General features: G+C 44.8%; 3 protein-coding genes across 4 annotated transcripts; 1 reads left to right on the forward strand and 2 right to left on the reverse strand.

Annotated features, from left to right (window-relative positions):
- Nucleotides 1-241: 241 nt before the first annotated feature.
- dnase2 (deoxyribonuclease II, lysosomal) lies at nt 242-4923 on the reverse strand. The gene is made up of 7 exons (XM_086039374.1): nt 4751-4923; nt 3644-3735; nt 3018-3180; nt 2786-2861; nt 1729-1893; nt 1448-1645; nt 242-709 (listed from the first exon to the last, which is right to left on the reverse strand). Exons 2-7 carry the CDS (start codon nt 3733-3735, stop codon nt 330-332), a joined length of 1074 nt encoding a protein of 357 aa, XP_085895500.1. The 5' UTR covers nt 4751-4923; the 3' UTR covers nt 242-329.
- A 1842-nt stretch (nt 4924-6765) lies between these two features.
- Nucleotides 6766-13286, reverse strand: gpsm3 (G protein signaling modulator 3). 2 transcript variants are annotated; one of them, XM_086037789.1, is made up of 7 exons: nt 13087-13286; nt 10768-11027; nt 10598-10681; nt 9817-10022; nt 9392-9554; nt 7400-7626; nt 6766-7031 (listed from the first exon to the last, which is right to left on the reverse strand). In XM_086037789.1, exons 4-7 carry the CDS (start codon nt 10009-10011, stop codon nt 6891-6893), a joined length of 726 nt encoding a protein of 241 aa, XP_085893915.1. In that variant the 5' UTR covers nt 10012-10022; nt 10598-10681; nt 10768-11027; nt 13087-13286; the 3' UTR covers nt 6766-6890. The 2 variants fall into 2 exon arrangements, with proteins under 2 accessions (XP_085893915.1, XP_085893914.1); XM_086037788.1 differs by lacking the exon at nt 13087-13286 and having other exon boundaries at nt 10598-10887.
- pbx2 (pre-B-cell leukemia homeobox 2) lies at nt 13138-19845 on the forward strand. The gene is made up of 8 exons (XM_086037787.1): nt 13138-13545; nt 15105-15178; nt 15737-15981; nt 17320-17510; nt 17586-17721; nt 18037-18178; nt 18281-18360; nt 19186-19845. Exons 1-8 carry the CDS (start codon nt 13292-13294, stop codon nt 19267-19269), a joined length of 1206 nt encoding a protein of 401 aa, XP_085893913.1. The 5' UTR covers nt 13138-13291; the 3' UTR covers nt 19270-19845.
- The last annotated feature ends 968 nt before the right edge of the window (nt 19846-20813 follow it).

Consider the following 20813-nt stretch of genomic DNA (forward strand, 5'->3'; position numbering starts at 1 on the left):
GTTCCTCTGTCCACGTGCTGTTTTGTCTTCATTTTTTTTTTTTTTTTTTTTTCCCCCCACACCTAATTCCAAATGTTGATTTTTTTTTTTTTTTTTCCTTTCTTTTCTGCATTATCTCCCATTTTTTTGGGGGGGGGGGGCATTTCTTTATGTATTCAAATTTTTACTTCATCCCCCCCCCCAAATTCTGGTGACTTTTACTTTTAATATATAAATGAAAACTGTTTTTCAGATGCCAAGAAAGAAAACAACAGATTTATAAATTGAATTGAAAATATTTTCAGAGTTATGTAGATGCAACAGTCTGCTTTGTTCAAGGTGAATTGGCCTCAAGGCAGCTGGTGGTTGGCCCCGGCCTGGCACGGCTGCCACTCGAACGCGGCGGCCCGGTACGCTTTCCACACGGCGGCGTCCCGCTGACAAAGCGCGCCGCCCCCTCGCTTCTCCTCCGCCTGGTTGCGGTTGATGTCGGCCACGCACAGCCAGCCTCCGCCACCTCCCCCTGCGGCCGCCGGCTGGGGGCTGACTGCCCACTTGGAGTGGTCCTTGCTGTTGTTGTAGGGCGACAGTCCATCCGGGGAAAGGCGCGTGACGTCCAGCACCTTCCAGCCCAGGCTGCAGTTGGACGGCAGGATGCCGCCTGAGTGGATCCAGAACTGGACTAGGAGATCTGACTGCAAGGTGGGGGCCACCAACGACTGGTACAGGTCTACGCCAGGAGAAGAAGAAGAAGAAGAGGGGAAGGGTGAGTGCAACGTCCCACATCTCCAATGTTTGGCAGTTTATAGTGCTGTGCAACTGTCCGGTGTATATGCTTCAAATTTGGTAGCACTCAGGTGAAATCTGGAGGACAAGCTTGTCTTTGAAGGGCTCCTGGAAATTGACCCTAAAATGTCAACTTCCAACCAAGAGGTCAGACTTTTTAGGTATGACTTATTGAAACTTTTTGTAGGTTTACTCCAGATTGACATCCAAATTTCATGTTTCTAAATTTAACAGGCTTCAGGGGCTGAAATTCTTTAAAAAAAAATCAAAATAAAAAATGTAAAGACTTAATTTCATTCATGTCGTTCAAAGGCTAGCCTGGAAATTAGACCTAAAACATCTGCTTCAAACCAAAATGTCTGACTTCCTATGTGTTTTTGGGCATGCTTGTAGAGACATTTTTTGTGGGTCTATTCAAGATCTCCATCGAATTTCATATTGCTAAATAGAACAGGCTTCAGGGGGCTGAATTTTCAAAAAAGACAATACTTGATTGTTACCTTCTGAAGGCTGGCCTGGAATATAAAATGGACCTAAAATGTCCGCTTCAAAACAAAATGGCTGACTTCCTGTGCTTTGAAGCATGGCTTGTTGAGGCTTTTTTTTTTTTTGTGGCTTAACTGATGATGCTCCTGTTTGCTAAGTGAAAGTGTCTAGAATTGAAAATGCGCTTTTGCGCTACCGTCGTTGAAGGCGGCTCCTTTGGCAAAGCTGACGAAGGCGGTGCCGCCTTTAGATATCAGCGTGGCGCTGCGATTGGCGGCCGGGACGCGCGCGCCGCTTTTATTGCACACGGCGGCCAGAGCTGGAGCCGATGTCGCAAAGGATTGTGGGACGTCGCAGTCGTACACGTAGGGTTGATTGATTTGCAGCTGCTCGCCTGTGAAAAGGTCGCACGGCACATCATTACAAAACTCCTTTGCTGCTCTGATTTTTTTGATTTATTTTTTGGGCGGCATTTACCGATGGTGTGGAAGCTCTCCAGCGGAAAGGTGACGCACAGGAAGTTCTGTCCATAAGTGGTGCCGCTGCCGGGGTAATGGTAGCGTCCCGCTTGTCGCGCGGGAGGGAAGTCGGGCGTGCTGTGGATCAGCCAGAAACCCTGAGTCCTGTCCAGCAGCACCGCACCTCCACGCATAGAACGGAATGCAACAAAAGCTCAGCTCTCGAATGATGCCACAGTTGAATTCCTGACGTGATGAAGCTAGATAATCAGCTTTAATTCATTCCAGCCCTCCCGAAAACTTTTTTTTTTTATGTCCCTTGAGTAAAGTGAAGTGAAGTGAAAAAAAACCATATGCAATTATCTCATTCTGTGTCAGTCATTTTCAGATCCTCCATTACCTTACCACATTTAAAAAAAAAAAAAATTAAAATGCAAAAGGCGTACCTGGGGTTGAGTGCCTGGATTCTTCAATAACATGAAAAAAAAAAAAAACATCCCTGGCACTGGCAAAATCTTAACTCCAACCTCGAAATTTGTATGCATATTTTAATAAAGAATAACGACACTGTATTGTGTAACAACATTCAAGAGAATGTAGTGAAATTAATTGCTTTTAAAGTGTAATCACGACACGTACTTAGGTATTAGTGTTGAACACATGCCTTTAAGGGGCGTGGCCCAGTGAGTGGCTACTTAGTCGGAATGCGACAGTCTGGGGCTGAGTTGTGGCCTACTGCAACTCCTTGCGTGTGAATGTTTGTCCCGTTCAAGAAACGGCTGAAAGTGCACGTGTAAAAGTGGCTCTCCTTGCCCACATGCCAGGGCATCGCAGCACCTTCATTCCTCCATTTCTTTTGTTTTCCCTTCACTCAAGTGGCGTAACAAAACAGATGTTTGGGTTTTTTTTCGGGGGGGGGGTTGCGTGGGGGTATCTAGAATGGACAAGTGACCTTTTCATTCATTTGAGTGGGACAGCTGATTTCACATTTGAGTACATTGACTTACAAATGGGTCACAGGAGGACTTCAACTGGGAAGTGGAGGTCCTGCTGGAGCGCAGCTTTGTGGAGCTCACCTTTTGTGTGTCCTCCTCTCTGGTTCCGCCTTGGCTCATGCTGGTCATTGTAAAGGATGTACGCCACTTCTGTGTTCTGGCAAAAAAAGCAGAAGAAGGGGGCAAAAAAAAGGGGACGTTGCACATTTGAAGGTGCGTTTTGAATTGTGCTTGAGGCTTGCTGCTTTTGGCCACTTTCTCACAAGTACTTTTTGCTGTTAGCGAGCTAGCAGCTGAGCGAGCGCATGCATACTTGAGCCTGCGAGTAGAGTTGTCCGAGCGTCCTGCCCAGTGCTCCCGTGGTGTCGTTGACGCTCCCCTGGCCGGGCGTCCAGACGGTGCTGCCCTTGTCCAGCAGCAAGTACTTCAAACCTGAGAGAATGCCGTGCTTCTTTGGCAGCTTGTACATGTAAAACCTCAGTCAAGGGAGGGGAGGGGTGGGGGGGCAGGAACGCATTTGTTAGCTTTTTTTCCATGTAGGTGACGGCTTCAACGCTCAGCTGGCATTGTGCCACCGACCAATACTTTCGACAAGTTCATTTTTCAGCGGCTACGCGTGGACGAGCTTCTCGCCTAGCTTGTCTGTCCAATTGCGCTTTGTATGCTCCCGCAATGCCCTTTAGATGGCGCTGTTGCATCACTTGGGATTGGAGGTCAGCACAGCTTTTGAGTAGAGGATCAAGACTGGTGTGTAACGTCAATTACGAGGGAGGGAAATGGCAAACGCAGTATGTATATGTACGCTACAAGGTATGTGTTGAGGTTGGTAGTCGAACGTGCGTGTCGTCAAGAGAAAAGATGACGCAGTTCATGGAGTGAATGGCAGACAGCATGCAAAATATCCACTGGCGTTGATTTGGTTTGTTTTGATGTCCTTACCAGTCGGTGGCTCCCTGGTCGTTGTAGCAACTTATTGGGGATGCGGCGCCCCCTTGTGGCAAACAGCAAATCAGCAGCAACAGGTAGAACATCTGGAAAACCACAGGGAAACCTAACTAGACACTTGAAGGGGACAAACTGCATTGTAAGTAGCGCTTGATTGCTGGATAAAGTTTTTTGTGTGTGTTTGGTGGCGTGTCTGTCCGCCACATACACACAGCACAGTGCATGACCTGCTGCTTCCGCCACTTGAAACACTTTCATCGTCTTTAGAGGCGCCCTTTTGGCCCCAATCATGGGCTCGCTTTGCCAATTAGTTGTTGTTGTTGTTGTTGTTGTTGTTGTAATGGTCGGAATGCGCTCGATCGTCCTACAGAAGCGCGAGTTTGTCGTTCGCAATCGAGGAGCTTCCTGCAAGTGTCTTGCTAGCCAGCTCTTTGTTCGCAAATCAAATCAAAACCTTCAGTCAACCAGACGAACATCACTCAGATGAAAAGCCCTTTTACAAGAGCCATCTGGCAGCCAAAAGACAGTTGCAAAAAAAAAAAAAAAAACACATCCGAATATTTCTTAATTATTGTTAAGCCTGTACTGCAAAATTATGCAGTTTGAACATAGAATGGTTTTTCAAATACATTCCTTTCCCCTAAATTCAATTAAAATGTATTACACATAAGAGTTCAATGACAATTCGACCAAAACGAATGTTTAAAAACACCGCTCTGAAACATTAAATGAAAAAGTCTTGTACTGCAAGTTGACTGTGTTGAAAAATGTGCTGTACGGGATTGGAAAAACGTTGGAGAGGATGCATGCGTCAGCAAATTCTGGATTCTCATTTGCTTGATTGCGTCGCATCTTTGAAAGTTTAGTCGATTGTTTTGCTCACCACACTGGACCATCACTGCACTATAGTCTCACAACACGAGCAGTTCCAAACCTGTCATTTCAGCTCCGCAACTGACATCGTGAATTTTGAATACTGCAACCATCGTCAATTTAATTGCATCCAACAAGTTATGTCAAAGTGCTGCAGTGCAACATGAAAAGTGGAAGCGCACACTGCAACGTAAACCGAAAGAAACGTTCATGAAATCAACAACTTGCCTCCAAATGTGCTCGTGTGTCCTCATATGAGTTGGTGTGTGTTGCGTTTGGCTTCCTGTTGCAAGCTTCACGTTCCACTCATTTGGTCCACTTTCTCACATATGGGTTGCGCGTTTATTTGTTTGATTGTTTAGGTTTTTTTTTGGGGTGGTGGGCGTGTCGAAGTACGTGCCGTAATGCGGAAGTAAACATTTCTTCTACTGAGGTTGAAAGGCAGGTGCAATAAGCGAGACAGCTCGCTACCGCTACCTGGCGACCGGCTTTCTATTTTTGTGCCCACTTTCATGAACAAGTGAAACAAATATGATGCGATTGAATGCGTTCACGCCAAAGTAGTTGTACTTGTGTAAACAAAAACAAAAAAACACGATTTCAGCTTATTTTCCGGGTTTTGGAACGTACATGAAAGTGGAAGTCTCTTAAAATGTCAGTTTTGATATGTGCACAAGAGAATGCGAAAGTGGAAGTGTCTCTTTGTGTCATCAAATCTTCACTTTAAAGAAAATGTGATCAGTTATAAAATAATAATCTACTTCGATTTAAAACGATTTAAATAGTGGGGATGACTTTTGAATGTGAAATTTTCCTAATGGGATATTAAGACTGACGATTGTGTATGATTTCTTTTCACTGGAAACAAGATAAGTAACCATGTTATTCCCAGTAATGTAATGTTCATTCTCAGTGTTATTTTGCACCGTGCGTCAGTTTCAGGTTCTTTATTATTATTATTAATTTCAGATTGTTAATTTTATGTTGTTATGCACGGTGCGCCATTTTTTAATTTTTTTCCAAAATGCATTTCTACATGAGATCAAATATATTGTAAGAACTGTAATAAAACAAAAATCAGCGATAGGGCGGGACCGCCATGCGTTCATGGCGATAGATTTGCACTATTATGACAGAAGCGTCTCCTTGCTTTGACTTCTTTTCAATGCAGCCAGACGGCTCCCTTTCTAGCGCCACTTGAAGCAAGACTGTGTAGCGCAGTTTCATTTTTGCATCACTTGCCTACCAAGCAGTAGAGGACAAAAAAGAGAATGTTGCGTTGATGTGTTTTGGTGTGTTGGTGAGCAAATAAAACCCTTGAAGAGTTGAAGAGGCCTTTCCGGTCAAGAGGCTTCCTCATTTTTCTTGTGCTTGCCTGGCACTTTTTACAGCCCATGATCTTCCTCTTGACTGTTTAGCCTTTTGAAGCACAACATGAAATAATGCAGACTGATTTAAATTTCCCATTTCCATTTCCAACAAATGGCAGATGAGTTTTGTACGTGTCTGCGGTGTGGCGACATGTCCCTCATCAACACACGATTGTGCTCTCTTATTTTTATTTGAGGAAGTGACACGGCATCCTGGTGTCAAGCCTGACGTCTGTCGTCAGTCAACAGATGGAGCAGAACTTCCTCCTGCCTGCCTGCCAGCTGACTGAACCACAAGGACACAAACATGCCAGAAGAAGGTCAAAGGTTAGCAGGAAGTGTCATGGGGCTCATCACAGCCGCCCACAAGGAGTCCAAAGCCCGTCCTGCGTTTATTCTTTATGTTCCTTTATAAATCATGCATGAGTAGGAGCTTTCTCCTTTTACAAATGAATCTTCAGCACCACAAGTTTGGAATGGTGCACTTGGTTGGAAGTCAATAAAATTGTATTGTATTGTTATTTAGTTGCGTTCTTTAATCACCAAAAAATACCAAATAGTCAACAATAATTGGTTCATTAACAGTAATCAGGGGAAATGGTTTTGCAATATACTTAAATGCAAATTAAAAATTGATAGGAAGTGACGTGATGGAATAATCAATTCTAGAGCTATTGGATAGTGACATCCCAATTGGGCCATTCTGGTCCTACATGGTGGTGGAAAAAGTCTGAGAAGAATTGCTCCAGACAAAGCAAGAGGCTTGGATGAACTTTTTCCTTTAATGAATTGTGAGGCAGAGAACAATCCCAGTTGCCAAAAACACAAGACTCCACGAACTCAATACCCCCCCCCCCCCCCCCCCCCCCCGTCCTCAAGCAGACATTCAACAAGGTGTGCAACTTGGTAAGCAAGCAAAAGGCAAATTCACATTCAAGCTCTTGTTGTTGTCGTCGTTGTTGTTGTTGTTGTTGTTGTCGTTGTCGCCGCCCTGGTGGTCATGTTTGCAGCATGCAAGGCAGTTCAGTCCTCTGCTCGTCCATGCGCCCACCCTGGACCCTCAGCAGCAGCGAGAAGAAGTCGTCGTCGTCCATGGGGCCCGGAGCTCGGCTGCGCTGCTCCTCCAGCCTGCCTTGAGCCTGCCGCGCCGCAACCGCAACAAAAAAAAAAAACAAAGTAACACAGGCACACTCAACCACGGGGGCAATAGCTCTTCGATTAATCCGCAGCTAATCCATTATCAAATTAACCCACAACTATTTTGACCATCGATGATGCTGCCTTTCGAATTGGAATTTAGAGGGCGAGTCCGAGTGCTAGCAGAAACCGGTAAAGGCAAAACATTGCTTGAAAATATGCCATCGAGAGGGGGCGTCAATAGTGCGGCCTTGACTGTAAATGATTTTTTTTTCCAAATTCTTCTCAGCATCTCATAACAACAAGATAATGTTTGCTTGAAAAAAAAAAACGTCCATTTCTCATGCCGTTTGCGTTCGGCCCTCCTGACCTGCGTGGTGAGGATCATGTCGTAGAGCTCCTCCTTGGCGGCCATCTTGGGGGCTCTCCTGGCCAACGAGAGCTGCTTGAGACTCCCTCGGAAGCTTCGGCCTTTCCGCTTGCCCCGCGGCGACCTTTGCAGCTGCGCCCGCTGCTCGTCCAGCCGGCGAGCCTGCGCTCTGGCCACCAGCTCGAAAAACTCCTCACGCTGCAGCGACGTCATGGACGAGAAGATCACTGGCAACGACACGCCATTAAAACGGTGTCAAGTCCAGACTGTAAGTCACTTTTTTTTTTTTCTCAATACTTTGACTGGTGCAGCCTATGTGGATCAAAATGAGAGCTTGAACTGGCATCCAAAATGTCCGTTCCCTAATTGTGTGGACGGCGGCCAACGAGTTCCGCTAGGGCAAAACCTCTGCTTCTACCAACAGAAACGTTTTTCTTTTTAGTTTAATATGGCTTACTTGAACTAGAATCCCATGTCGCATCGTGGCAAAGGTAGAATCCTGGTTGGTTATTGCTGCCGTAAATCCTTATTGTGGCACAAGGATGCTAACCTAGCGATGTGTCACACATTCGTTGCCGTGACTACTTCTTCTTTCTTTCTTTTGGTGATTGGCATGTACTTTTATCGCACCTTCTTTAGCATGCGACATCTACTTGCTAAAGAGTGAGAAGGTGAAGCATCCAGCATCTACATGCTAAAGAAGTCACGGTAGCGCACCAAAAGTATTTGCCAACCGCCAAAATAAAGTGGAATAGGAAGTAGTCACAGCAACGAATGTGTAGCATATTGCTAGTTAGCATGTTGCTTCCTTACGCCACAACAAGGATTTACAGCTGCAAAAGGCGCAGTAACCGACCAGGATTGTACCTATGGTCACAATGTGATGCAGGATTCTAGTGAAGCTAAGCCATTTTAAACTCAAAAGAAAAACGTTTCTGTAGTTACAAGCAGAGGTTTCCAATCCAACTGGAACTCATTCGCCGGCGTCAACACAATCCAGGTGCCAGTCCGAGCTGTCCTCTTCTTGGTCTCGTTTTTTTGTCAAATAAGATTCCCCCTAAAATGCAACTTCAACTCCGGAGCGACTTATTTATGTTTTTGTCTCCCTTCATGACGCGACTTCTAGTCAGGAAAGTGCGATCCATTTTGCTTGGCTTCAGCCCGCCATTGGCCAGCTCCTTCCGTCCGCTAGGTGCTAATGATGAACAACTACAACGCACACAAAAATCAGCAGACGTTCCAGTGGCTCCTCTTGCCTTGCCATGAACTATTTAAACAGTTGACTTATGAATTTCACATTGACACTTTGCCAATTTGACACATCTCGGGAGTGACATTGTTATTGTTTGATCGCTATTAGCACACCAGTGGACACTTGAAGTTGCTTCATGACTCGCCGTACTTTTAGGGCCCTCTTTTTGTGAGCGCGGTGTTGGTCACTTTGTGAATGAGCGCAGCCCGGCCGGAGACAAAATCCTGCCGTGTTTTCAACACACTTGGTCAATAGAGACGATTCCGCTTGTGGTTAGGTAAAAAAAAAAAAAAATGGCTGCTTTCGGGGGCCGGTTCGATGCCTTCTTTTTTGCCCCTCGGGAAAGGTAAACAGGTTGTGCGCAGGTTGAAAGTGTTGTGACCTCCGTTCAAAGGTCAGGGGTCACCAACAGAGCACACCAGTAGCCCGCCTGATGCGTGACATTCCCTCCCTCGCATTTACTTCAGTCATTTTGGGGATCAATTCTAGGAGTCAAATATTTTCAGAAAGGATTACTCTATCAATTATTCCATTGATTAATCCAAGGATGACAATTGGATACACAAATTGGCATGACACGCTATTGAAAAATAATGAAAAATGGTTTTGCAATCAACTTAAATTTTTAAAATACATTTTTACCCGATTATTTGCTTCACCGAGTAAATCAATTGTACAAATCGAAAAGCGAAGCCGCTTGGCGTGACGCTGCTGGCGCTGGCGCGTCGTGCGCGTCTCACCCCTGTGCGAAGGCTTGGCGGCGTTGGGCTCGGAGTGGCATCGCCGCCTCATGGCGCCGTCCAGCATGAAGGAGCAACGCTGGTCGTTGAGCCGCCGGCCCTCCTGCAGCGTGCACAGCAGCTCGTACAGCGACTCCGGGAAGTCCGGCGGCGGCAGGCCGGCCTGGCGCCGGCGTGGACGGACAAAAGGACTCAGCAAAAAGTACTCGTTGTACTCGTTGATATCTTGAAAGAGCCTGGCAGGCCCGTTCTGGGACTTGTTTCTCAAGACTTTTTACACGTTGGGCGAGAACTGCGATGATTCAATTAAAACATATTGCGCGGTAACATAAATTCCACATTTGGCCTCGGTTACGTGCGGTGACCGGTCACCGTGTCACGATAAGCACGTAGCGCATAGCTAGTTGTCATCTGTCGACACTAACCTGTTGCACATCCTCCTCAAAAAAGTGACACTGAACATCCTGGCTTTCCTCCCGTGGGCGCTCTTCCTCCTCCTCGTGGTCCTCCTCTTTTAAAGTCTTCTCGGCAGCTGCCCCGTCTTCATTTGCGGCTTTTTCAGCGGCCTGCGCCCGGGCCGCACCTTCAGCCATGTACACGTTGAGCTCGGCGCACGCCATCGATCTCGAGCCTTGCGGGAGCACAAGTGGGATGAGGTGAGGTGGGCTGGGGGGGGGGGGGGGGGGGCAGTGCCCCACTAGATGTTGCGTGATGAAACATTGACTTGAACAGGTGTGAAAATGTCAAATTAGGATCCTCCTCAAAACAGGTACTTTGTAACTGCTTTCTCTGACTATGACTTTGGGGCACAAGCGATGTCGCCCCCGTGAATCGTCGCATTCAAGAAGCACATCAGACAGCAGAGCGAGCGTACAAGCGACTACTGTGGCGTCCTTGTCCGAAAGCCTGCAAAAGTGTTTGGGCGGTTCCCCCCCACCCCCCCCCCGATAAAAAGCATTACAGTGCAAGTCTTCAAGGGTGGCATTGTTGAGAGTAATTCCAAGCCAGCGCGGAACGAAGCAGGCCAGGCCACTTGGAGTCTTTCTCTCTCTCTCTCGCTCTTGCAAAACACAAAAAAAAAGGCAGCCCAGCAGGTCGCAGCTTGCCGCCTCGCAGACGTTGTCAGCGCAATGAAACTTTTGACATTCCTGCCTGCGTCGCGGAGAGTCAAAGTAGGAGAAGATTGTCGAGTGAGTCCAAGCTTACCTTTTTTTTTTTTTTTTTTTTTTTTGGGCCTTCCGTGGCGTCTTCTAGAAGCGGACCGCGGCGGACGTTTGCATCTTGTCAAGCCTTGATGGAGCACAGCAAAAAAACCAAAAATAAAAAACAGCCAATGGTTGCAGTTTGCCCGTGCGCGCGCGACTTGCTTCACTCACACTCGTCTGTCTTCCTCTTTCGGCTGTACACAGCCCACCAGCGTGCTCACCCGCGCGTTTGTTTGAGAAGCAGTCAGACAAAAGCAGAAGCGGCAAACGCCCCCTCCTCCTCCTCCTCCTCCGCCTCCTCCGCCCGCTCCTCCCGGTGGGCCTCGGTGAGGTCACGAAGGCCTTTGGTTTCCGAGGAGTTGAGCTCCTCCAGTCGTGTTGAAACAGGCGCCGTAGCTTCTTCGGCTCGCGATGTGGTTTGGCCTCACTTCCTGTTGATTCGCAGCGTTCGAAAAAAAAAAAAAAAAAAAAAAAGGAGAAGTCTATGAGTTAAGAGGCGTTGCGTTTTGTTTTCATGACTTGAGGTACATAAAATGGCAGTGCGGCGATGTCTCCAACATCGTGGCCCATACTCAACTCTCAACTCACTTTGATTGAAAATAACCACCAAATTGCTGCACATAGCTAAAAATTAGACATAAAAACAAAGACAGTACAAGCACACACACACACACACTATATTGATTATTGTGCAATATGTTGCCATAATAGGATACAGATAATCGTATCAATTGGGAAATGAATGAATAAAAGGAGAATATTTTCCTTTTTTATCCAGTACACAGATAAAAAGGCATTTTAGTTGATTCAGATCATTTTTATATTACTATTTTTGTTTGCTTATTAAAAAAAATACACAAAGAACAAGGGGTGCAAATTAAATATTTTTGCATTAAAAGCACACACACAAAAACAAGAGTATATTAGGTTAATACTTTTTTCATTCAATAAAATAAAGATATATTTTACATTCTGTTTTCGTAATCATTTGGGGGGGTTGTAAGTCTAAGAATGTTTTTTTTTATTCAAGACACTAAGAGGAATGTTTTTGTTCAGTTGATTTTTTTTTTCTTTTCGTTTTTGTTCTTTTAGATGAAAAAAAAAAGATATCTTGTTTTGGATTCAATCATTCCATACTGTTCAATAATACATACTGTGTGTGGGGGGGGGGTCATTTTATTTATAATTTGAGGAAGAACTCTGTGAAGGCACCCTCTGCTCTTTGTATGTTCATCTTTATGCTTTTTGTTACTATTGTCACCCTTCAAAGAGCAACAGGTGAATGTTTCTGCAAGAACTTGTGCAAATGTGGTGGTCACACACAGACAGTTCCGGGACTGTTTCAAGCTCTCTCTTGAAAACTGTTAACACTGTCCCATCAAAACTCACAAACATGCATATTTATGGCATGTATTGTACAGCTTAATGTCGCGATTCCCACCATTATCCTTGATTTATCACACATTGGTAAACCGAAAGTCTATTTTCGTAGACAACCTTAGTGCACAGACTGGCATTGTAAAGTTTGGGTGCCTATTTCAGGGTGAAAGAATGACACTGAGGGGCGTTATGCAAAATTAGTCCAATCCATCGAGCAACAAAGTAATGGCTGCCACGCTCACCGGGACCTCGATGAGCGGAAGCTCGATTAGCGGAAGTATCTGTCGGCAACTTTCGTTTTCAAAATAAAGGTTCACGTCAAAAATTCTCGTTTGGTCGTCTCTTCGAGAGCAAAATACAGTTGAATATAAATCTATATCAAAGGTGTATATGGTTTTAGGTTACAGCAATGAATACGTTGAAGGAAGGAATAAATTAGCTTGTGTTAACTTCTTAATGTAGGCCAAAGGGAGTCTGTCAAATAACTTTGGCCTTTGTCTCTTTTTATTGTAGGCTGTAATGTAACATTATTAGATTTTACATATTTTTATTATGCTCAGCAGAATTCAACTGGTCTGGCAAGGCTAATTGAACACAATAGACAATATGAACCACATAAATGTCTGTACACCTGTGTTTTTTTTTCTAGACGTTTGTGACCATTTGGACTGCCCCTAAATGGTGGCATTTTGCCCTAAAATGTGTGACAGTGCAAGTAAAAAAAATCCTTTACTCATGCATGTGCGAATTTGTTGGTTTTTAAATTATTATTCATTTTCTAGTACTACTTTCCAATTCCTTGACCAACATCGATGCATATAAGTAGAGTACATTTACCGTTGCCTAAACTAGACTGTGTAGGGAACATGACTGGCCTTTGTAGTGTGGGTGGTGGATAACAGTGCATGAAGTCAGACAAGTCACTTCATTCAAAAAAAAAAACACAGACACACATTAACGTCTTGAGAACCCACACTAATGTAACTAATGTAATGAGTTTCTCTCCGGTTCCTTCTGCCTTTCCATGCTTTCCTTACTCATACCCCTTTCAAATTGTTGTCCAAAAGTGTACACTTGCAGATGCACGGTTGCAGAATAACGCGGATTTACCCGAGAGCTCCCGGAGGATGCCGCTAGGGGGCGTCCCGGCCGCGTTGTCTACTGGCTGGTGGCCGCCTGGTGCGCGCCTGCGGTAGAGTGCGGTGGCGCTGGTGCGCTCGTTCGACGAGATGTTGCAGCAGCAGCCGCCGCCACTGCGCGTCGCTCGACGAGATGTTGCAGCAGCAGCCGCCGCCACTGCGCGTCGCTCGACGAGATGTTGCAGCAGCAACCGCCGCAGCAGCCTCTGACGGCCAACGGGGCCTCCAACGGCCGGGGCCTCCCCTTGAGCGGCCACCCCGGCATGGCGCACTCAGCGCCGCCGGCGCCGCACCACCGCCCCGCCGACGAGCCGCCGGCGGGCCTGGAGAACGGCGCTGAGAACGGACACGAAATCCGCCGGGATATCGGCGACATCCTGCACCAGATTATGACCATCACCGACCAAAGTCTGGACGAGGCGCAGGCAAAGTCAGTCCACGTTTGGCGATTTCGGTGCAATTTGACCAACTTTAGTTTTGACAGTCTCGACTGACGAACTAAGTTTGCCCAACTTGCATCGATTGTCTGTAGACTTTAGTCACGTGCGAACGGATCGCTTCCAACTACATAAAGTCAAACACTAAAACGTGCAAACTATATAACGACGAACTGGCGATTTATTCAGTGTGTTGCTTTTTTGTTTGGTGGTTGACTTTACTGACGCTAACCTGGAAGGTAGCCATTTTTAGCTGGCTAGGCTAAGCTAACGAACCAATGCTACAAAGGCGAACGGCGCCCGCCAAGCTGTATTAAATATAATCTTATGGCCTCAACGTCTTTTATACGCGAGATAATTCGTCGGAATAACGAAAAATAAGTCATGTTACGCGTCCAGGCTCTCGTGTGTAGCCCGTTCGAGCTGCTTTGTTGACAGTTGACATCCTGGCTGGCAGCGTCTGTGCTGTTCGCACTTAGCTCGCTGCTAACGGCAACAGCATGTTTTTGTTTGTTTTGTTTTTCAACAATTTGTTTCGCATTTCTGTCGACATTTTACGAGGGGCCCAGCTCGCAGCTTGCGTGCCAAATGCCGAGGTGTGGCGTCCTGTTTGTTCGCTGCTAATGCTTACTACTTAGTTCGTAGCTACCTTTTCACTGGCTAACCAAATTAGCCTGCTTAGTACTGGCTGCCAGTGTTGTTAGCACTGAGCTTCCAGAAAATGCAGACTTGCTTATTTCATATTCCCAGTGTTTCCACAGTTACCATGACAAAGAAACTGTTACTTTACTGATTACTTGATTTGAAAAATAACATAGGTTCGGTACACACATAAGGACCTTTCCACGTCTTAAAAGATCCGACAGTCCACATTTTTCACCATGCTCCAATAATCTCTACACAAAATCTCACAAAGACAAGCAGACACCGATGTTTCCCAAGTGTTTCCGGAACGGAGCAGAGGCAGAAGCGTTGAAAAATAGATAAAGTTGTCAAACCTCATCTGTAGCTGCCAAAGTTCTGTTGCAATTGATAGTACGAAGGAAACCCCGGAGGTTGCTTTTGTCTGTTCAGCTCAAATCAAGGATGCATAGGTTGTGTTGAGGCTACTTGTATTTAGAGGTACACTTTTCGATTAATCCACAACAGGCAGAGAATACCCAAGTTGTCCCACTCCCTAGCCACGCTGATTCTCAAGGCATTTGCAAACGTAGAAAAGAATGTTAAACATTTTTCAGAATAATGCTCCGGACCAAATCAGTTACTGGATCATAATTCATGTTTGTGCATTAATGCACTGCCAATTTGAAATAATGTTCTATTTTTCAAGATAAGGATGGAACTAATTAATCGATTAATTGAAACAAATAATCAACATCTTAGTGTTTAGTTGCAGCCCTACTAACTTCTCTAACTTTGTGAAGCCCTTTGAGTGGTCTGTGTGAAGTCTTCCTTAATCTATCCCAATGACATATATATATATATATATATGACTTATAGAGGATCTAGTGCTAGTGCTAACAGCCTTGTGTCTTTGCTGTTGCCTTTACAGGAAACATGCGCTCAACTGTCACCGAATGAAGCCGGCTTTGTTCAGCGTGCTGTGTGAGATTAAAGAAAAGACAGGTACGCGCACACACACTCTGTTGTTGCCTTCGTCATGCTTGTGTGTGTTTGTGATGTTCTCTCAGCAGCAGCCAATAAGCTCCAGCACTTCTCAAAGGTAGGCGTTCAAAATAGACAACAGCTGGCCAAACAGACGTTGAGCATAAATGCACACACGAGACGGACGGCTCCGCCTCGCTCTTTCCGCCTATGTTGAGAGTCCCCTCACATCCGCGCTCTCCCACATAGTCGGCTGGCTGCTTGAGAGCGCTGCTAGAACATGTTAGTGAGTCTAGGTGACCCCTTTTATATAGTGCCGTCAATGTAGCGCACAAGGCATCTATCTTGAAAAGTAGTCAACAGCAATGTTCACCAGAAAAGAGATATCGGACTAATGACTCAACTAGAAAAACGCCTCAATAGTCATGAGGGAAGCCCCATGCAATTGATCGTTTCGGCCCATTTTGCCATACTTGTAATGTCTTCTCGGAATGAGCCTCCGCCTTAAATGGCATTTGACGCATGACTACATGACCGAAGCGGAAGTGAGGAGCCGTGCGCCTCTGGTTTGTCCCGCAGGCCTGTCCATGAGGAACAACCAGGAGGAGGAGCCGCAGGACCCCCAGCTGGTGCGTCTGGACAACATGCTGCTGGCCGAGGGCGTGGCCGGGCCCGAGAAGGGCGGCGGGGCGGCCGCCGCCGTGTCGGCGGCCACCAGCTCGGGCGGCATGTCGCCCGACAGCTCCCTGGAGCACTCGGACTACAAGAGCAAGCTGGGCCAGATACGCGGCATCTACCACACCGAACTGGAGAAATACGAGCAGGTTAGGCGCCACCGCTAGCACGTTTCTTTAGCGCAATGCGTCTTCCAGAAGGAGGAGAAGCAGCTCACATAATGGATGGATGCATTTAAAAAAGTTCCTTTCTCGACTTAAAAAAATATATACATCCTTTTTTTAATATGTCGTGTGGACATTTGTAAATCTCAAAATAATAATTACAAAAATAGATAAAAAAAAAAAAAAGTTACATTTAGGTTTTATTTTTTGAAAAAAATACAAATGTATATTTAGGTGTCTTTGCAAACTCAATAAGTAACAAAACGACTAATAAAGTTTCAGAAAAAAGACCTTTAGCTCATTCACTGCCATTGACGAATTTATTTGCTTTTCACAGTTCAGCCATTCAATCCCAGGAACTTATTAAAAATGTTTCACATTTTTTCAAACAATTGTAAAGAGAGTCTGAAAATGTCTGGCAGTGAATGAGTTAATCTTTATTTTTTCTTGATTCTTAAAAGGTTTATTGACCCTTCCCAGTTCAACTACACACTAAACAAATGATAAACATTGTAAATGGCACGTTGGGCTTCGGAATCCTCGTACATCCAAAATCAGCACTTTTCAGGAGACCCTAAAAATGTTCAGTCTTTAACACTGCAGCCAACGCTTGACTTTACTTTTTATCAGCGATTATCCCATCAATTCATGAAATAATGAGGAAAACTTTTGATTTTCTATTATGAAACTACAAAATGTGTAAGGGGCAACAGTTAATTAATCAATGATGAAATTTATTGGTAGCTATTTGGAAAATTGATTAATCATTTAGAGACTAAATTTAACTTCAAATTGCCCAAATATTTAGAATTTCAGCCTCTCAATAGTAAATGTTGTCCAATTTCTGTCTTTGTTAAATCAAAAATCAATATTTATGTTGAGGTCCAAAAAATGTTTGCAAGCATCACGAATTTTGCCAATTTTCTGACGGATGTTATGGACCAAATCAGTAACTGAATCATCATCCCTTTGCTTTGTACATTTTCTGCAATGTCAGTGTGAAGTAATGTCCTGGGTGTGAATCGAGAAATCGAAATTAAAGAATCTTTTTTTTAAATATCCATTTCTTCGGTGAACTGTAAAAATAATGGACAGATTAATCACTTATTAAAATAGTGGTTAGTTTCGGCCCCAGTGAGAGGTGCAGCTCACATTGTCGCCATCCTTGTGTTTGACGCCATATTGTCTGTCTGACGCGTGAGTGACTTGGGTGTCAAGGGCAAACGGTAGCGTTGGCTGTTGCAAGCTCGTGTTAGCGACCGGCTGACCGTTTGCCTGTCACTTGCCGGTCGGTCACGTGTGAACGTTTGTGATCCGGCGCAGGCGTGCACGGAGTTCACCACCCATGTGATGAACCTGCTGCGGGAGCAGTCGCGCACGCGGCCCGTCACGCCGCGCGAGATCGAGCGCATGGTCGGCATCATCCACCGCAAGTTCAGCTCCATCCAGACGCAGCTCAAGCAGAGCACCTGCGAGGCCGTCATGATCCTCAGGTCGCGCTTCCTGGATGCCAGGTGGGCTCGCAGGCCGTAACGGGCACCTTTGCAAAACCTTAGCCATTGCTCAACGGCTCTTTTGTGTCCCGCCAGGCGCAAGAGGCGCAACTTCAGCAAGCAGGCCACCGAGGTGCTCAACGAGTACTTCTACTCGCACCTCTCTAACCCTTACCCTAGCGAAGAAGCCAAAGAAGAACTCGCCAAGCAGTGCGGGATCACCGTTTCTCAGGTACAAGTCTTTTGGAGGGGGGGGAGAAAAAAAAAAACACTAAAAATAATTAGAAAATAGGGCAAAGATGTGTCCAAAAGAAACTTTTTATCTTGTTTTTTTTTAGTAAAAATGTTATATATTTTTCACTTTTTTTCAACTTCAAAAGTGGTCAATTTGACCCAAGATGAGGCCAAAGTAAAACCGTTTTCTGTTTTGAATTGGTAGAATTAGCGTCTGGTGTAGCAACTGCGACTTGAGTTGCACTTGATGTGACAAATATTCCATTCTTGCTCTTTTTTAACGCGGTTCGCTGCGCTTTGTTATTCGCGGCAGGTCTCCAACTGGTTCGGCAACAAGAGAATCCGCTACAAGAAAAACATTGGCAAATTCCAGGAGGAGGCCAACCTGTACGCCATGAAGAACGCTTTGGGAGCGCGACAGGGCGACGACTCGCCGCACACGCCCAACTCCACAGGTGCGCCAATATGGGAATGTGCAAGTAGCGAATGCCAAACATGAGGGGCAAGACTGTAACTGTACGTGATGACGATTTCACATTGGCTGTGTGCGCTTTCAGGGTCGGGGTCGTTCTCCGCCGACCTCTTCCTCGGGGTCCCGCCGGTCAACGGGGAGGCTGCCTACCAAATGGGGGTGCAGGTACCCGTCACCACCGCCAGCTAGCATTTTCATCTCACCCACATTTCTCACATGACTCACTTTCGCAATGTTTCCCCTTTTTTCAACAGTTCACATTTATTCATCAATAAACTCAAAAATGTAACTAGGAAGACATCCAAATTCTCAGGTAAATGAAATATACATTAAAAAAATGAGTCAATTCATCAAAAAAATGGATCATAATAAATATAAATTCAACAAAAATTCAATGAATGAATTTAATATTAATAAGTTAAAAAAATACATGAAAATACAACATAAAAAAAATAATAAAATAGAGAACACAATTGGCATATAAAATGTGAATCAAGTAAAAAAAAATCAATGAGTAATATATGAGTAAATTGAGAGCTGAAAATAATATGAATTACATATTAAAGAGAAATAAATACATAAAATAGCATTCTTGCATACAAACATCAATTGTATAGAAAGAAAATGACGCATTAAATGAGTAAATTAAATAAATCATTACATTTATAAATGTAGCCAAACTCAGTACAAAATAATTGACTTGAATAGAAATCTAGTTAAAAATATAATGTGTAAATAAATGTAATTGGTCGATACTGGATAAGATATTTGCGCTACTTTGCGGAGATTCTATGAGAAGTCCAAAATCATTTCAACCACTACAACTCAAAAGAAACACCCATTTTACATCTTCCCTTTCCACAAACAAAGTCAGCCACAAGCATTTATTTTTTGCAAATTCATCTATGCCATACTTTTCTTTGCATTTTGGGTAAAACTCCAAAATGTGACGCAATGCTTGCTGAGATTTTGTGTTTGTGCCGTCGTCAGGCCAACGGGAGCTGGCAGGCTCGAAGCTCGCCCCCGCCGGGCACCTCCCCGCCCCACAGCGACCAGTCGGACAACTCGGACTGATCCACAAACACACACGAGCACCCCCCAAGCCCTTGACCCCCCCCCCCTTTACCAGACAAAAAGATTGAGGAGCGACAAAGACAAAACGAATGACATCACACTCCCCCACTCAGTCGCGCCCGTTTTCATTTTCCCTTGGCTTGTGTGCTTTTTTTGGGGTGGTGGGGGTTGTTTTGTTTTGTTTTTCTTGGAGTGAACGTAGAATGTGTCGCGTGCATGCAGGGTGTGATTTGATTCTTATTAATACTACCATCAGGGGTTATTTTTCCACTAACATGTTAGCGCGTGCGTGCCGATTGCATTCTTCTGGTTTGAAGCACACGAAAAGATCAACAGCGAGTCGAGTACTGACGCCGTTGCTGTTGGATGACTCGTGGCTTGAAGAGGGCGAATGAGGGCAATAGAGAAAATCCAAAGACTTTGTATGTTGTTTCTGTCTTTTTTTTTATTTTTGCTTTTGTTGTTTTTTTTTAACAGGCTTGTATGTGTATGATAAATGTTGTCCCTTTTTTCTGTACAGTGAAACACCTGTATTCTCTCTACCTCTTTTACAATAAATACTCTGTGTATTCACAATCGCCCGCCGCCTTCTCCACTGTCTGGTGACAGCAACATAGCTCAGAATTTCAAATAAAATACACCTCCAGGGTCGCACGAAAACCAGGAGAGCAGCTCAGTCAGCACTGAAAGTGAGAGTAACCCGAATTGTTTCAGTTTCAACATGCTAATGTTGATGTGCAAATGTAGCTAACTGGTTCCATCTCAGCTTGCGAATGTACACATGCAAAAGTTAACTGGTATGTTGATATGCAAATGTAGCTAATTGGTTCCATGTCAACATGCTATTGTAGCTAACTGGTTCTACATCAACATGTTAATACTACTACCTGCACCCATGTCAGCATGCTAGGTTTTGTCAACATGTTAATGCTACTAATTGTTTTCATGCTAATGTAGCTAATCAGCAGAGATGTGAAATTCTGGTCCAGAAATTAAAAACCCTGCCACAGTTTGGCTTGAGCCACAGGTGCTTCTAATCAACTGAGCTCATCTACCTGCCAGTTGAGTAGAAGCACCTGTGGCTAAAGTCAAACTACTTTCTGGACCTGGATTTCCCATCTCTGCTAATCGGTATGGTGACAGGCTAACTTAGCTACCCGGTCCAACCCAGCATGCTAATGTAGCTAACTGGTCCCATGTCAACATGCTAGGCTTACCAATGTAACATGTAACATACCAGCATGCTAATGTTGATATTTGAATGTAGCTAACTGGTATGTTGACGTGCTTATACAGCTAACTGGTTCCACATTGACATAATTTGTGAACATGATAATGTACTTAACCAGTTTCAGGTCAACATGCTAATGTCAGGTCATCATGCTAATGTCAACATTCTGATTTTGCTAACATATTCCCACCCAAAATGCTAATGAAGCTCACAGGTTCAATGTCAACATGCTAATGTAGCTAGCTGGTTCCTCATCAACATGGTAATTTTGACGCGCTCATGCATCGACCTGAATCGATGTTAACATGCTATT

This window comes from Filicampus tigris, chromosome 8, assembly GCF_054856515.1.
Source record: "Filicampus tigris isolate MCC_2025a chromosome 8, RoL_Ftig_1.0, whole genome shotgun sequence".
NCBI lineage: Eukaryota > Metazoa > Chordata > Actinopteri > Syngnathiformes > Syngnathidae > Filicampus > Filicampus tigris.

What these genes read in the sequence shown, in the direction of transcription:
- dnase2 (XM_086039374.1), bottom strand. Translation starts at nt 3,735, where the DNA reads ATGTTCTACCTGTTGCTGCTGATTTGCTGTTTGCCACAAGGGGGCGCC. An exon ending in AACTCTACTCGCAGGCTCAA is followed by an intron (nt 2,862 to 3,017) that starts GTATGCATGCGC and finishes TTTTTTTGCCAG; the next exon opens with AACACAGAAGTGGCGTACAT. An exon ending in GAGAGGAGGACACACAAAAG is followed by an intron (nt 1,894 to 2,785) that starts GTGAGCTCCACA and finishes CTATGCGTGGAG; the next exon opens with GTGCGGTGCTGCTGGACAGG.
- gpsm3 (XM_086037789.1), bottom strand. Translation starts at nt 10,011, where the DNA reads ATGGCGTGCGCCGAGCTCAACGTGTACATGGCTGAAGGTGCGGCCCGG. An exon ending in TTGAGGAGGATGTGCAACAG is followed by an intron (nt 9,555 to 9,816) that starts GTTAGTGTCGAC and finishes CGCCGGCGCCAG; the next exon opens with GCCGGCCTGCCGCCGCCGGA. An exon ending in ACATGATCCTCACCACGCAG is followed by an intron (nt 7,032 to 7,399) that starts GTCAGGAGGGCC and finishes GCGGCGCGGCAG; the next exon opens with GCTCAAGGCAGGCTGGAGGA.
- pbx2 (XM_086037787.1), top strand. Translation starts at nt 13,292, where the DNA reads ATGTTGCAGCAGCAACCGCCGCAGCAGCCTCTGACGGCCAACGGGGCC. An exon ending in CTGGACGAGGCGCAGGCAAA is followed by an intron (nt 13,546 to 15,104) that starts GTCAGTCCACGT and finishes TTGCCTTTACAG; the next exon opens with GAAACATGCGCTCAACTGTC. An exon ending in GCACACGCCCAACTCCACAG is followed by an intron (nt 18,179 to 18,280) that starts GTGCGCCAATAT and finishes GTGCGCTTTCAG; the next exon opens with GGTCGGGGTCGTTCTCCGCC.